This window comes from Ranitomeya variabilis, chromosome 2 (genome assembly GCF_051348905.1).
Source record: "Ranitomeya variabilis isolate aRanVar5 chromosome 2, aRanVar5.hap1, whole genome shotgun sequence".
Lineage (NCBI taxonomy): Eukaryota > Metazoa > Chordata > Amphibia > Anura > Dendrobatidae > Ranitomeya > Ranitomeya variabilis.
Window position 1 is genome coordinate 387,651,755 of NC_135233.1, and position 18,227 is coordinate 387,669,981.

The 18,227-nt window shown below is 43.8% G+C and overlaps 1 protein-coding gene and 1 pseudogene across 1 annotated transcript; one reads left to right on the top strand and one right to left on the bottom strand.

The window, feature by feature from the left end:
* The first annotated feature begins 8,972 nt into the window (after positions 1-8,972).
* SNRPD2 (small nuclear ribonucleoprotein D2 polypeptide) lies at positions 8,973-12,725 on the top strand. The gene is made up of 3 exons (XM_077286418.1): positions 8,973-9,079; positions 12,094-12,273; positions 12,354-12,725. Coding segments are annotated over exons 1-3 (357 nt in total). The 5' UTR covers positions 8,973-9,077; the 3' UTR covers positions 12,529-12,725.
* A 2,806-nt stretch (positions 12,726-15,531) lies between these two features.
* Positions 15,532-16,626, bottom strand: LOC143803815 (adenosine receptor A1 pseudogene; annotated as a pseudogene).
* Between the last annotated feature and the right edge of the window lie 1,601 nt (positions 16,627-18,227).

An 18,227-nucleotide genomic window follows, 5' to 3' on the forward strand; every position in this document is an offset into this window, starting at 1 on the left:
TCTACACTGCCCCCGATATCTGCACATCTCCTCTATATACATTTATACTGCCCCCGATATCTGTACATCTCTATATATACATCTGTACTGCCCCGATATCTGCACATCTCCTCTATATACATCTGTACTGCCCCGATATCTGCACATCTCCTCTATATACATCTATACTGCCACGATATCTGCACATCTCCTCTATATACATCTATACTGCCCCGATATCTGCACATCTCCTCTATATACATCTATACTGCCCCGATATCTGCACATCTCCTCTATATACATCTATACTGCCTCCAATATCTGTACATCTCCTCTATATACATCTATACTGTCCCCGATATCTGTACATCTCCTCTATATACATCTATACTGCCCTGATATCTGCACATCTCCTCTATATACATCTGTACTGCCCCGATATCTGCACATCTCTATATACATCTATACTGCCCCGATATCTGCACATCTCCTCTATATACATCTATACTGCCCCGATATCTGTACATCTCCTCTATATACATCTATACTGCCCCCGATATCTGTACATCTTCTCTATATACATCTATACTGCCCCGATATCTGCACATCTCCTCTATATACATCTACACTGCCCCCGATATCTGTACATCTCCTCTATATACATCTACACTGCTCCCGATATCTGCACATCTCCTTTATATACATCTATACTGCCCCCGATATCTGCACATCTCCTCTATATAGTTATACTGCCCCCGATATCTGCACATCTCCTCTATATAGTTATACTGCACCCAATATCTGTACATCTCCTCTATATACATCTATACTGCCCCCGATATCTGCACATCTCCTCTATATACATCTATACTGCCCCCGATATCTGTACATCTCTATATACATCTATACTACCCCGATATCTGTACATCTCCTCTATATAAATTTGTACTGCCCCGATATCTGCACATATCCTCTATGTACATCTATACTGCCCCCGATATCTGTACATCTCCTCTATATACATCTATACTGACCCCGATATCTGCACATCTCCTCTATATACATCTATACTGCCCCGATATCTGTACATATCCTCTATATACATCTACACTGCCCCCGATATCTGTACATCTCCTTTATATACATCTATACTGCCCCCGATACAGTTGTGGCCAAAAGTATTGATACCCCTGCAATTCTGTCAGATAATGCTCAGTTTCTTCCTGAAAATTATTGCAATCACAAATTCTTTGTTATTATTATCTTCATTTAATTTAATTTAAAAAGAATTGTCCTAAAGCCAAATTAGATATAATTCCACACCAAACATAAAAAAGGGGGTGGACAAAAGTATTGGCACTGTTCGAAAAATCATGTGATGCTTCTCTAATTTGTGTAATTATCAGCACCTGTACCTTACCTGTGGCACCTAACAGGTGTTGGCAATAACTAAATCACACTTGCAGCCAGTTGACATGGATTAAAGTTGACTCAACCTCAGTCCTGTGTCCTTGTGTGTACCACATTGAGCATGGAGAAAAGAAAGAAGACCAAAGAACTGTCTGAGGACTTGAGAAACCAAATTGTGAGGAAGCATGAGCAATCTCAAGGCTACAAGTCCATCTCCACAGACCTGAATGTTCCTGTGTCTACCGTGCACAGTGTCATCAAGAAGTTTAAAGCCCATGGCACTGTGGCTAACCTCCCTAGATGTGGACGGAAAAGAAAATTGACAAGAGATTTCAACGCAAGATTGTGCGGATGTTGGATAAAGAACCTCGACTAACATCCAAACAAGCTCAAGCTGCCCTGCAGTCCGAGGGTACAACAGTGTCAACCCGTACTATCCGTCGGTGTCTGAATGAAAAGGGACTGTATGGTAGGAGACCCAGGAAGACCCCACTTCTTACCCCGAGACATAAAAAAGCCAGGCTGGAGTTTGCCAATACTTACCTGAAAAAGCCTAAAACGTTTTGGAAGAATGTTCTCTGTCAGATGAGACAAAAGTAGAGCTTTTTGGGCAAAGGCATCAACATAGAGTTTACAGGAGAAAAAAAGAGGCATTCAAAGAAAAGAACACGGTCCATACAGTCAAACATGGCGGAGGTTCCCTGATGTTTTGGGGTTGCTTTGCTGCCTCTGGCACTGGACTGCTTGACTGTGTGCATGGCATTATGAAGTCTGAAGACTACCAACAAATTTTGCAGCATAATGTAGGGCCCAGTGTGAGAAAGCTGGGTCTCCCTCAGAGGTCATGGGTCTTCCAGGACAATGACCCAAAACACACTTCAAAAAGCACTAGAAAATGGTTTGAGAGAAAGCACTGGAGACTTCTAAGGTGGCCAGCAATGATTCCAGACCTGAATCCCATAGAACACCTGTGGAGAGATCTAAAAATGGCAGTTTGGAGAAGGCATCCTTCAAATATCAGGGACCTGGAGCAGTCTGCCAAAGAAGAATGGTCTAAAATTCCAGCATAGCATTGTAAGAAACTCATTGATGGTCACCGGAAGCGGTTGGTCGCAGTTATTTTGGCTAAAGGTTGTGCAACCAAATATTAGGCTGAGGGTGCCAATACTTTTGTCTGGCCCATTTTTGGAGTTTTGTGTGAAATGATCAATGTTTTGCTTTTTGCTTCATTCTCTTTTGTGTTTTTTCATTTAAGACAAATGAAATGAAGATAATAATACCAAAGAATTTGTGATTGCAATCATTTTCAGGAAGAAACTGAGTATTATCTGACAGAATTGCAGGGGTGTCAATACTTTAGGCCACAACTGTATTTGTACATCTCCTCTATATACATCTATACTGCCCCCGATATCTGCACATCTCCTCTATATACATCTATACTGCCCCGATATCTGCACATCTCCTCTATATACATCTATACTGCCCCCGATATCTGCACATCTCCTCTATATACATCTATACTGCCCCCGATATCTGCACATCTCCTCTATATACATCTATACTGCCCCCGATATCTGTACATCTCCTCTATATACATCTATACTGCCCCGATATCTGCACATCTCCTCTATATACATCTATACTGCCCCGATATCTGCACATCTCCTCTATATACATCTACACTGCCCCCGATATCTGCACATCTCATCTATATACATCTATACTGCCGCCGATATCTGTACATCTCCTCTATATACAGCTATACTGCCCCCCATATCTGTACATCTCCTCTATATACATCTATACTGCCCCGATATCTGTACATCTCCTCTATATACATCTATACTGCCCCCGATATCTGTACATCTCTATATACATCTACACTGCCCCCGATATCTGTACATCTCCTCCATATACATCTATACTGCCCCGATATCTGTACATCTACTCTATATACATCTATACTGCCCCCGATATCTGTACATCTCCTATATACATCTATACTGCCCCCGATATCTGTACATCTCCTTTATATACATCTATACTGCCCTGATATCTGTACATCTCCTCTATATACATCTATACTGCCCCGATATCTGTACATCTCCTCTATATACATCTATAGTGCCCCCGATATCTGCACATCTCTATATACATCTATACTGCCCCGATATCTGTACATCTCCTCTATATACATCTATACTGCCGCCGATATCTGTACATCTCATCTATATACATCTATACTGCCGCCGATATCTGTACATCTCCTCTATATGCATCTACACTGCCCCCGATATCTGCACATCTCCTCTATATACATCTATACTGCCCCCGATATCTGCACATCTCCTCTATATACATCTATACTGCCCCCGATATCTGCACATCTCCTCTATATACATCTATACTGCCCCCGATATCTGCACATCTCTATATACATCTATACTGCCCCCCATATCTGTACATCTCCTCTATATACATCTATACTGCCCCCGATATCTGTACATCTCCTCTACATACATCTATACTGCCCCCGATATCTGTACATCTCCTCTATATACATCTATACTGCCCCCGATATCTGCACATCTCCTCTATATACATCTACACTGCCCCGATATCTGCACATCTCCTCTATAAACATCTATACTGCCCCGATATCTGTACATCTCCTCTATATACATCTACACTGCCCCCGATATCTGTATATCTCCTCTATATACATCTATACTGCCCCCCATATCTGTACATCTCCTCTATATACATCTATATTGCCCCGATATATGTACATCTCCTCTATATACATCTATACTGACCGCGATATCTGCACATCTCCTCTATATACATCTATACTGCCCCCGATATCTGTACATCTCCTCTATATACATCTACACTGCTCCCGATATCTGTATATCTCCTCTATATACATCTACACTGCCCCCGATATCTGTACATCTCCTCTATATACATCTATACTGCCCCCGATATCTGCACATCTCCTCTATATACATCTATACTGCGCCGATATCTGTATATCTCCTCTATATACATCTACACTGCCCCCGATATCTGCACATCTCCTCTATATACATCTATACTGCCCCCGATATCTGCACATCTCCTCTATATACATCTGTACTGCCCCCCATATCTGCACATCTCCTCTATATACATCTATACTGCCCCCGATATCTGCACATCTCCTCTATATACATCTATACTGCCCCCGATATCTGCACATCTCCTCTATATACATCTATACTGCCCCCGATATCTGTACATCTCCTCTATATACATCTATACTGCCCCGATATCTGCACATCTCCTCTATATACATCTATACTGCCCCGATATCTGCACATCTCCTCTATATACATCTACACTGCCCCCGATATCTGCACATCTCATCTATATACATCTATACTGCCGCCGATATCTGTACATCTCCTCTATATACAGCTATACTGCCCCCCATATCTGTACATCTCCTCTATATACATCTATACTGCCCCGATATCTGTACATCTCCTCTATATACATCTATACTGCCCCCGATATCTGTACATCTCTATATACATCTACACTGCCCCCGATATCTGTACATCTCCTCCATATACATCTATACTGCCCCGATATCTGTACATCTCCTCTATATACATCTATACTGCCCCCGATATCTGTACATCTCCTATATACATCTATACTGCCCCCGATATCTGTACATCTCCTTTATATACATCTATACTGCCCTGATATCTGTACGTCTCCTCTATATACATCTATACTGCCCCGATATCTGTACATCTCCTCTATATACATCTATAGTGCCCCCGATATCTGCACATCTCTATATACATCTATACTGCCCCGATATCTGTACATCTCCTCTATATACATCTATACTGCCGCCGATATCTGTACATCTCATCTATATACATCTATACTGCCGCCGATATCTGTACATCTCCTCTATATGCATCTACACTGCCCCCGATATCTGCACATCTCCTCTATATACATCTATACTGCCCCCGATATCTGCACATCTCCTCTATATACATCTATACTGCCCCCGATATCTGCACATCTCCTCTATATACATCTATACTGCCCCTGATATCTGCACATCTCCTCTATATACATCTATACTGCCCCCCATATCTGTACATCTCCTCTATATACATCTATACTGCCCCCGATATCTGTACATCTCCTCTACATACATCTATACTGCCCCCGATATCTGTACATCTCCTCTATATACATCTATACTGCCCCCGATATCTGCACATCTCCTCTATATACATCTACACTGCCCGATATCTGCACATCTCCTCTATAAACATCTATACTGCCCCGATATCTGTACATCTCCTCTATATACATCTACACTGCCCCCGATATCTGTATATCTCCTCTATATACATCTATACTGCCCCCCATATCTGTACATCTCCTCTATATACATCTATACTGCCCCGATATATGTACATCTCCTCTATATACATCTATACTGACCCCGATATCTGCACATCTCCTCTATATACATCTATACTGCCCCCGATATCTGTAAATCTCCTCTATATACATCTACACTGCTCCCGATATCTGTATATCTCCTCTATATACATCTACACTGCCCCCGATATCTGTACATCTCCTCTATATACATCTATACTGCCCCCGATATCTGCACATCTCCTCTATATACATCTATACTGCGCCGATATCTGTATATCTCCTCTATATACATCTACACTGCCCCCGATATCTGCACATCTCCTCTATATACATCTATACTGCCCCCGATATCTGCACATCTCCTCTATATACATCTATACTGCCCCCGATATCTGCACATCTCCTCTATATACATCTGTACTGCCCCCCCATATCTGTACATCTCCTCTATATACATCTATACTGCCCCCGATATCTGTACATCTCCTCTATATACATCTACACTGCCCCAGATATCTGTACATCTCCTCTATATACATCTATACTGCCCCGATATCTGTACATCTCCTCTATATACATCTATACTGCCCCCGATATCTGCACATCTCCTCTATATACATCTACACTGCCCCCGATATCTGTACATCTCCTCTATATACAGCTATACTGCCCCCCATATCTGTACATCTCCTCTATATACATCTATACTGCCCCGATATCTGCACATCTCCTCTATATACATCTATACTGCTCCCGATATCTGTACATCTCCTCTACATACATCTATACTGCCCCCGATATCTGTACATCTCCTCTATATACATCTATACTGCCCCCGATATCTGCACATCTCCTCTATATACATCTATACTGCCCCCGATATCTGTACATCTCCTCTATATACATCTACACTGCCCCCGATATCTGCACATCTCCTCTATATACATCTATACTGCCCCCGATATCTGCACATCTCCTCTATATACATCTATACTGCCCCCGATATCTGCACATCTCCTCTATATACATCTATACTGCCCCGATATCTGTATATCTCCTCTATATACATCTACACTGCCCCCGATATCTGCACATCTCCTCTATATACATCTATACTGCCCCAATATCTGCACATCTCCTCTATATACATCTATACTGCCCCCGATATCTGCACATCTCTATATACATCTATACTGCCCCGATATCTGTATATCTCCTCTATATACATCTACACTGCCCCCGATATCTGCACATATCCTCTATATACATCTATACTGCCCCCAATATCTGCACATCTCCTCTATATACATCTACACTGCCCCCGATATCTGCACATCTCCTCTATATACATCTATACTGCCCCCGATATCTGCACATCTCCTCTATATACATCTATACTGCCCCGATATCTGCACATCTCCTCTACATACATCTATACTGCCCCCGATATCTGCACATCTCCTCTATATACATCTATACTGCCCCGATATCTGCACATCTCCTCTATATACATGTATACTGACCCCGATATCTGCACATCTCCTCTATATACATCTATACTGCCCCGATATCTGCACATCTCCTCTATATACATCTGTACAGCCCCCCATATCTGTACATCTCCTCTATATACATCTATACTGCCCCCGATATCTGTACATCTCCTCTATATACATCTACACTGCCGCCGATATCTGTACATCTCCTCTATATACAGCTATACTGCCCCCGATATCTGCACATCTCCTCTATATACATCTATACTGCCCCCGATATCTGTACATCTCCTCTATATACATCTACACTGCCCCCGATATCTGCACATCTCTATATACATCTATACTGCCCCCGATATCTGCACATCTCCTCTATATACATCTATACTGCCCCCGATATCTGCACATCTCCTCTATATACATCTATACTGCCCCGATATCTGTATATCTCCTCTATATACATCTATACTGCCCCGCTATCTGTATATCTCCTCTATATACATCTACACTGCCCCCGATATCTGCATATCTCCTCTATATACATCTATACTGCCCCCGATATCTGCACATCTCCTCTATATACATCTATACTGCCCCCGATATCTGCACATCTCCTCTATGTACATCTATACTGCCCCCGATATCTGTACATCTCCTCTATATACATCTACACTGCCCCCGATATCTGCACATCTCCTCTATATACATCTATACTGCCCCAATATCTGCACATCTCCTCTATATACATCTATACTGCCCCCGATATCTGCACATCTCTATATACATCTATACTGCCCCCGATATCTGCACATCTCCTCTATATACATCTATACTGCCCCCGATATCTGCACATCTCCTCTATATACATCTATACTGCCCCGATATCTGTACATCTCCTCTATATACATCTATACTGCCCCCGATATCTGCACATCTCCTCTATATACATCTATACTGCCCCGATATCTGTACATCTCCTCTATATACATCTACACTGCCCCCAATATCTGTACATCTCCTCTATATACATCTATACTGCCCCCGATATCTGCACATCTCCTCTATATACATCTATACTGCCCCCGATATCTGCACATCTCCTCTATATACATCTATACTGCCCCGATATCTGCACATCTCCTCTATATACATCTATACTGCCCCCGATATCTGCACATCTCCTCTATATACATCTATACTGCCCCCGATATCTGCACATCTCCTCTATATACATCTATACTGCCCCCGATATCTGCACATCTCCTCTATATACATCTATACTGCCCCCGATATCTGCACATCTCCTCTATATACATCTATACTGCCCCGATATCTGCACATCTCCTCTATATACATCTATACTGCCCCCGATATCTGTACATCTCCTCTATATACATCTATACTGCCCCCGATATCTGCACATCTCCTCTATATACATCTATACTGCCCCTAAATCTGCTCTTTTCTATGTGGCCCCTATATTTCCATCTATGTCCCGCTTTTCCTCCGGTGTCTCCCGGCAGCAGACACTTTACTGTGTTTGCTCTATGCGGCTGTCTCATTGTTGGAGGGAGGCGCCATTCTTTCGTATGTATAATTCTTATTCTACAGTGAGCCGTCACTATGACAACAGTGAGCGGAAGTGTGTCCTCTGACCCCGCGACTCCCGGAAGTGGAAGTCCTTTTGCCGGATAGCGAGAATCGCCGGAACAACGTGAAGAAGGAAAGATGTGAGTGACCCGTGTAGCTGATGTAGCTCTGTATGAGACCCCTGTATAATGTAGAAGTGTGATATATCGTGTATAGGACCCCCGTATAATGTAGAAGTGTGATATATCGTGTATAGAACCCCCGTATAATGTAGAAGTGTGATATATCGTGTATAGGACCCCAGTATAATGTAGAGGATGTTAAATATCGTGGATGAGACCCCGTATAATGTAGAGGATGTCATCTATCGTGTATGAGACCCCCGTATAATGTAGAGGAAATCACATTGTGCATGAGACCCCCGTATAATGTAAGGATGTTGTATATCGTGTATGAGACCCCCGTATAATGTAGAGAATGTTGTATATCGTGTATGAGACCCCCGTATAATGTAGAGAATGTTGTATATCGTGTATGGGACCCCCGTATAATGTATAGATGTCATATATATCGTGTATAGGACCCCAGTATAACTTTGATGATGTCACATATCGTGTATGAGACCCCCGAATAATGTAGAGTATGTCACATATCGTGTATGAGACCCCCGTATAATGTAGAGGATGTCATCTATTGTGTATGAGACCCCTGTATAATGTAGAGGATGTCACATATCGTGTATGAGACCCCCGTATAATGTAGAGGATGTCACATATCGTGTATGAGACCCCCGTATAATGTAGAGAATGTCACATATCGTGTATGAGACCCCTGTATAATGTAGAGGATGCCATATATCGTGTACGAGACCCCCGTATAATGTAGAGGATGCCATATATCGTGTATGAGACGTCCATATAATGTAGAGGATATCACATCGTGTATGACACCCCCGTATAATGTAAGGATGTTGTATATCGTGTATGAAACCCCCTATATAATGTAGAGGATATCACATTGTGTATGAGACCCCCGTATAATGTAGAGGATGTCATATATCGTGTATGACACCCCGGTATAATGTAGAGGAAATCACATTGTGCATGAGACCCCCGTATAATGTAAGGATGTTGTATATCGTGTATGAGACCCCGTATAATGTAGAGGATGTCATCTATTGTGTATGAGACCCCCGTATAATGTAGAGGATATCACATCGTGTATGAGACCCCCGTATAATGTAAGGATGTTGTATATCGTGTATGAGACCCCGTATAATGTAGAGGATGTCAGATATCGTGTATGAGACCCCCGTATAATGTAGAGGATGTCATCTATTGTGTATGAGACCCCTGTATAATGTAGAGGATGTCAGATATCGTGTATGAGACCCCCGTATAATATAGAGGATGTCATCTATCGTGTATGAGACCCCCGTATAATGTAGAGGATGTCAGATATCGTGTATGAGACCCCCATATAATGTAGAGGATATCACATCGTGTATGAGACCCCCGTATAATGTAAGGATGTTGTATATCGTGTATGAGACCCCCGTATAATGTAGAGAATGTTGTATATCGTGTATGGGACCCCCGTATAATGTATAGATGTCATATATCGTGTATAGGACCCCAGTATAACTTTGATGATGTCACATATCGTGTATGAGACCCCCGAATAATGTAGAGGATGTCACATATCGTGTATGAGACCCCCGTATAATGTAGAGGATGTCATCTATTGTGTATGAGACCCCTGTATAATGTAGAGGATGTCGCATATCGTGTATGAGACCCCCGTATAATGTAGAGGATGTCACATATCGTGTATGAGACCCCCGTATAATGTAGAGGATGTCACATATCGTGTATGAGACCCCTGTATAATGTAGAGGATGCCATATATCGTGTATGAGACCCCCGTATAATGTAGAGGATACCATATATCGTGTATGAGACCCCCGTATGATGTAGAGAATGTCACATATCGTGTATGAGACCCCTGTATAATGTAGAGGATGCCATATATCGTGTATGAGACCCCCGTATAATGTAGAGGATACCATATATCGTGTATGAGACCCCCGTATGATGTAGAGAATGTCACATATCGTGTATGAGACCCCTGTATAATGTAGAGGATGCCATATATCGTGTACGAGACCCCCGTATAATGTAGAGGATGCCATATATCGTGTATGAGACGTCTATATAATGTAGAGAATATCACATCGTGTATGACACCCCTGTATAATGTAAGGATGTTGTATATCGTGTATGAGACCCCCATATAATGTAGAGGATATCACATTGTGTATGAGACCCCCGTATAATGTAAGGATGTTGTATATCGTGTATGAGACCCCGTATAATGTAGAGGATGTCATATATCGTGTATGAGACCCCCGTATAATGTAGAGGATGTCATCTATTGTGTATGAGACCCCCGTATAATGTAGAGGATATCACATCGTGTATGAGACCCCCGTATAATGTAAGGATGTTGTATATCGTGTATGAGACCCCGTATAATGTAGAGGATGTCAGATATCGTGTATGAGACCCCCGTATAATGTAGAGGATATCACATCGTGTATGAGACCCCCGTATAATGTAAGGATGTTGTATATCGTGTATGAGACCCCCGTATAATGTAGAGAATGTTGTATATCGTGTATGGGACCCCCATATAATGTATAGATGTCATATATCGTGTATAGGACCCCAGTATAACTTTGATGTCACATATCGTGTATGAGACCCCCGAATAATGTAGAGGATGTCACATATCGTGTATAGGACCCCCGTATAATGTAGAGGATGTCACATATCGTGTATAGGACCCCCGTATAATGTAGAGGATGTCAAATATCGTGTATGAGACCCCTGTATAATGTAGAGGATGCCATATATCGTGTATGAGACCCCCGTATGATGTAGAGGATGCCATATATCGTGTATGAGACCCCCGTATGATGTAGAGGATGTCACATATCGTCTATGAGGGGGATTTGGTTTGGCGATTCCCTCCAGGTAATATACAGGGTGGGATATATCATGCCTGGTACCTGATATATTCTGTGATGCCCACTTCTGGTCGTTCTGCGTATTTTACATGTATTTTACCTTCCTTCACTTTCTGTTCCCTTCAGGAGTCTCCTAAACAAGCCGAAGAGTGAGATGACCCCTGATGAGCTGCAGAAGCGGGAGGAGGAGGAGTTTAACACGGGGCCCCTGTCGGTGCTCACACAGTCTGTGAAGAACAACACCCAGGTGCTCATCAACTGCAGGAACAACAAGAAGCTGCTGGGGAGGGTGAAGGCCTTTGACAGGTGAGTGCCTGCAGGCTCCAGCGGGTAGTGATCACCCCATAGTTTCTCCTTCTTATGCCGCCCTTCATTTTCCCACGCAGGCACTGTAACATGGTCCTAGAAAATGTTAAGGAAATGTGGACCGAGGTCCCGAAGAGCGGCAAGGGAAAGAAGAAATCCAAGCCAGTCAACAAGGACAGATACATCTCCAAGATGTTTCTGCGAGGAGACAGCGTCATAGTGGTGCTCAGGAACCCGCTGCTGGCTGGAAAGTGATGGCGTCACCACCTGCATTGCCCCGACCCTCTCACTTTGTCTATGTTAGCTCATGCCCAAAAGGTGGAAGCGCGGAGGACTCTCCCATTTTTAGGGTCTTATACATTTTTTTTTTTTTTGTTTCAGACTTTTTGGGAGCCTGTGTTTCTTCTGATTTTTATTTGTTTTTGTAATAAACAGAATCTGCAGATCTGAAATGTCAACTCGCTGTGTTTCTGGAGAGGGGGTCTGTCTACACGGAAGAATGTCATTGGGGTCAGGAAAAAAATGCTAATACAGGTAGTCTTCGACTTACGACGTTGATCCGTTCTTACACGGCGGCGTAAACCGAATTTCGACGTAAGTCGGACCATACGTTCATACAGTACTGTACCATAATAACAGTACAGTACTGCAAACACAGCCTATCCAAACACCTACCCTAACACAGTACCCTACATAATTATCAATAAACATAGGTACAATAAAATATTGTGCAGTACAGTATGTTTAATAATGAATGACTAAGTCCTAATGACCTGCCAATTTCTGTTGGTGTTTCCCCCTTATCAGATCGCTTTATGATATCCACTTTCACCTCCATGGTGATGGCCTTCCTTTTCTTTGATGCACTGGTATCAGATGAGTCTAGCTTACGTCTGGGAGCCATAATGAAGGGTGTTATGGTGTGCAGGAGACTCGTTTTCCTCGTGTAACCGGGTACAGTGTACAGTACTGGACTCTATTCTTCCGCCGCTGCACGTAGTTGCACGTAGTTCGGCTTACGACGCAAAACCACGTAAGTCCGAATGAGGCGTCGTATAAAACGTCGTAACCACAAAACAACGTAACTCGAGACCGTCGTAACCCGAGGACTAACTGTAGTCACAGTGATAGACCAAACCTCCACTAGGGGGAGCTCCCTGTATACAGATATACATAAGATCCTGTCTGCAGCCACCACTAGGGGGAGCTCCCTGTATACAGAGACACATGATAAGGTTCTGTCTGCAGCCACCACTAGGGGGAGCTCCCTGTATACAGAGATACATGATAAGATCCTGCCTGCAGCCACCACTAGGGGGAGCTCCCTATATACAGAGCTACATGATAATATCCTGTCTGCATCCACCACTAGGGGGAGCTCCCTGTATACAGAGATACATGATAAGATCCTGTCTGCAGCCACCACTAGGGGAAGCTCACTGTATACAGAGATATATAAGATCCTGTCTGCAGCCACCACTAGGGGGAGCTCCCTGTAAACAGAGATACATGATAAGATTCTGTCTGCACCCACCACTAGGGGAAGCTCCCTGTATACAGAGATATATGATAAGATCCTGTCTGCAGCCACCACTAGGGGGAGCTCCCTGTATACAGAGATACATGATAAAATCCTGTCTGCAGCCTCCACTAGGGGGAGCTCCCTGTATTCAGAGATGCATAAGATCCTGTCTGCAGCCTCCACTGGGGGGAGCTCCCTGTATACAGAGATACATGATAAGATCCTGTCTGCAGCCACCACTAGGGGGAAATCCCTGTATACAGAGATATAAAAGATCCTGATTGCAGCCACCACTTCCCTGGTCAGTGTTACCTTACCACAACCTTATTTGCTTTCTATGCGGTTGTCTGGGACAGCCAATCACTACTCTGGGCTCTATTCCCCCCCCCCCCGAAAAAAAAGATGTTTTTAGTATCACCACATCTGTATCAACCCAAAATATACAACTTTTTCTATATTAGAAAAACTATGGTGAACTGCAATGTTTGTTCCTGACGCCTCATAAAAAAATTAGCTTAAGATTGATCAGTTGTATGTATCATAAAATGCTACCACTAAACTCTACAGCTCATTACACAAAAATCATTCCTCACACTGGAAAGAAAAAAGATGGTCTCCAAATAGCGACCATCCCCAATAAAAATTAGTGATTTCTTTTAGTGCAATAGTAAAACTTGCAAATAAAACAGTATTCTGTGGGTTGATACAAATATACTAAATTGATAAAGTTACATCGAATGATTGATATGTTGTATCATAAAAATAGCAATGAAAACTACAACTTGTCACAGAAAAGAACCTCTGTTACAGCGCTGATAGAAAACTGTAAATCTTCTGGCTATTACAATATGGCGACACAAATACGAATTCTTTTTTCCAGAGTTTTGTAGAAAAGTAATAAAACAACAGACTTGTTATTACCATATTTGTACTGAGCCTCAGATTGTCTAGAAATCTATCTATGCCCCATGGATCGCTCGGTTCAGGAGCCTCACCTGCCGGCTGAGCAGCGCCTCAGAGCGGTCCGCACCCAGCACCCATTGATCTTCCGGTGTAATGTGCCCCCTCCTCCTCGCGGACATACCCTGTAACTTACCGGTAATAATGATCTTTAATAGACATTAAACACCTTTTATTTCACTGCAGTCACATTACTAGTGATGAGTGAGCGTGCTTGGGTGTTATCCGAGTATCTCATGCTTGCTCGAATAATATATTTGGGTCCCCCGCGGCTGCATGTTTTGCGGCTCTTAGACCGCTACAAATCATCCAGCCGCGGGGACTCGGAACATATTTGAGCACACCCAAGATACTCAGCACCCGAGCATGCTCGCTCATCACTAATTATTACATCATTGGTCTCAAAAGCTCCCCCTGTGACTCCCACCGTCCTCCAAAACCCACCACAAGTGGTCAAGTTGCAATATTACTGAGGATTTTGTAAAAAATGACAGCACTGGAGCCTCATAGTCAACTTGTGTAGTGCTGTCCCTTATCTGGTGGACAGCTTCATGAACAGAATGACAGAACTGCAGTGCGGACTGACGTGGCTGCTGCAGGGAAGCACCAAACTCAGCCCATCAATACAGACTGTGTGAATAGCACGGTCCTCTTGGTGCTCAGAAACAGAAGATTACATGAGGTCAAGTAAGGGACCATCAGGAAATCATTGCAGTCTCAGATCCAGCGTTAGGATAAAAGGACCCAGAGGATTTTATTCGCTTAGATTTTTTCCAATAAGTTTAGGTGCCAGGTAGAGGAACATCCCTGATTTGACCTTCGCCCCTCTGTTCATGGGCAGCTTTTGCCAGGCTGGACGCAGTGACGCTTCCCACAGCGCTTGTGCCACAGGAGCAGGACAGCGTGGCTTCTATCGCCCGTCGGAAAGTTCTCATTCGAAAAACATAAATAATGGGGTTTATAGCAGAGTTGGCGTGAGAGAGTATCACAGCGGTGAGCACCAGGTCCGTGGGCACCAAACACTGAGGGCAGAAGAGTCGCACAACGTTGAGGATATGAATGGGGAACCAGCAGACAACGAAGCAGAAGACGACGATGAACAGCGAGGTGGCCATACGGAACTCCCTGACCACGATGCGTCGTCTCCTCCTCCTCCGGCTCACGTCCACTGCCCATTCTGCAATCTGGCGGATCTGCCTCCGAATTTCCAGGAAGATTCGGGCGTAGAGCACAAGCATGGTGACCAGCGGTGGGATCACACAGCCAAAAAATATCAAGTAAACCATGTAAGACTCTGAGATGAGGCTACTGAAGAGGCACTCGCTTTCGGGAGGGAATGATTTACGCCATCCCATGAGCGGCATCAAACCGGTGAGTGCCGCTAGTATCCAAGTACAGATTATCACTATTATGGAAGCTCGAGGCGTGACCAGAGAACGGTAATGGAAGGGGCATAAGATGGAGATGTAGCGCTCTACCGCTATGGCTAAAAGTCCGAAGATGGACGCCAAAGAAAATGTCATGAGGTTGCAGAGCATGAGTAAGCAGGAGAACAGACTGCAGCGAGCTATGCCCAGGTCCAGCATGATGGCACAAGGGATGGCCACGGCTCCCACCAGCATGTCCGCAGCGGCTAGAGACAGCAGGAAGTTGTTGGTGACGGTGCGGAGCCTACGGTCATTTATAATCGCCAGGCATATAAGAGTGTTGCCCACCACAGAGATGATCGCTGTCAACACTTCTGTCACCAAGTAGGGAACATTGGACACAGTAACCAAAGGGGCGGAGGCAGGGGTCACGGGAACAGCGGACGAGAGATTCATGGCCGGCAACATGGAGGATAACTGATCATCCCAGAGAGGATCAACCATGTCAACTGGAATATTCCCTGTACCTGGAGATGGGAGAAACATTGGTGTCTGGAGAAATTTAGAGATCCAATCTGTTGGGAAGACTGAGAAGACAAGATTGTCAGGACCTTCTATCTGCAGATCGGGATATGTTCCAGATATTAGAAGATGAGATCGTCAGGACCCTCTATCCACAGATCGAGATATATTCCAGAGATTAGAATACGAGATCGTCAGGACCCTCAATCAGTGGAACCAAATGTATTCCAGAGATTAGAAGACGAGATTGTCAGGACCCTCTATTCACAGATCCGGATGTATTCCAGAGATTAGAAGATGAGATCGTCAGGACCTTCTATCCGCAGATCGAGATATATTCCAGAGATTAGAATACGAGATCGTCAGGACCCTCAATCCGTGGAACCAAATGTATTCCAGAGATTAGAAGACGAGATTGTCAGGACCCTCTATTCACAGATCCGGATGTATTGCAGAGATTAGAAGATGAGATCGTCAGGACCTTCTATCCGCTGATCCAGATGTATTCCAGAGATTAGAAGACGAGATTGTCAGGACCCTCTATTCCCGGATCTGGATGTATTCCAGAGACAAGAAGTTTAGATCGTTAGGACCCTCAATCGACGGATCCAGATGTATTCCAGAGATTAGAAGATGAGATCGTCAGGACCCTCTAACCGCGCATCCAGATGTATTCCAGCGATTAGAAGATGAAATCGTTAGGAGCCTCTATCCACAGATCCAGATTTATTCCAGAGATTAGAAGACGAGATCGTCAGGACCCTCTATCCACGGATCCAGATGTATTCCAGAGATTAGAAGATGAGATCGTCAAGACCCTCTATCCATGGATCCAGATGTATTCCAGAGATTAGAAGACGAGATCGTCAGGACCTTCTATCCGTGGATCCAGGTGTATTCCAGATATTAGAAGATGAGATCATCAGGACCCTCTATCCGTGGATCCAGGTATATTTCAGAGTTTAGAAGACAAGATCGTCAGGACCCTCTATCCGCGGATCCAGGTCTACTCCAGATATTAGAAAATGGGACTTTCAGGGCCTTCTGTCTATAAAACCAGTTCTATTCCTAATTTGGAAGATGAGATTGTCAAGACTTTGTGCAGGTTCAGGTCTAATCCAGAGATTGGCAGACGAGATTGTAAATTAGGACGTCATCCTCAGACCCAGGTCTATTCTAGAGATTGGGGAGATGCGATTGTAAATCGGGACCCACTGTTTGCAGGATCTGGTCTCTTCTACATTGAGTGACTGCCGGGATGCGCTGTCGCTTTCTGTGTCCTGATGTCTCTGCCTCCAGGATCTGAATCAGGGAGCGGCTGGGACACATGTGCAGAGATTACATGGGTTTACACGCCCACGTCCTCCCCGATAATGATGGCCAAGTGGCTGCAACTGTCATTTCTAATCAGGTCCCTTCACTTATCAAAAATTTGGCTTCAACTTCGGCTGGACAATCTGCAACGTCGAGAACCTCCTGATTTATGCTGGTGTGATGGCGCAGGTGTCGCCTAGGTCCACGGTGCAGTGTTCACCTTGCATCTACAAGTGTAAAAACACACAACACGTGTAATCTGTACCATC

Bases quoted from the DNA above. Each gene is read 5' to 3' on its own strand.
- SNRPD2 (XM_077286418.1), top strand. The intron at 12,274-12,353 runs GTGAGTGCCTGC...TTTCCCACGCAG, and splicing joins AGGGTGAAGGCCTTTGACAG to GCACTGTAACATGGTCCTAG.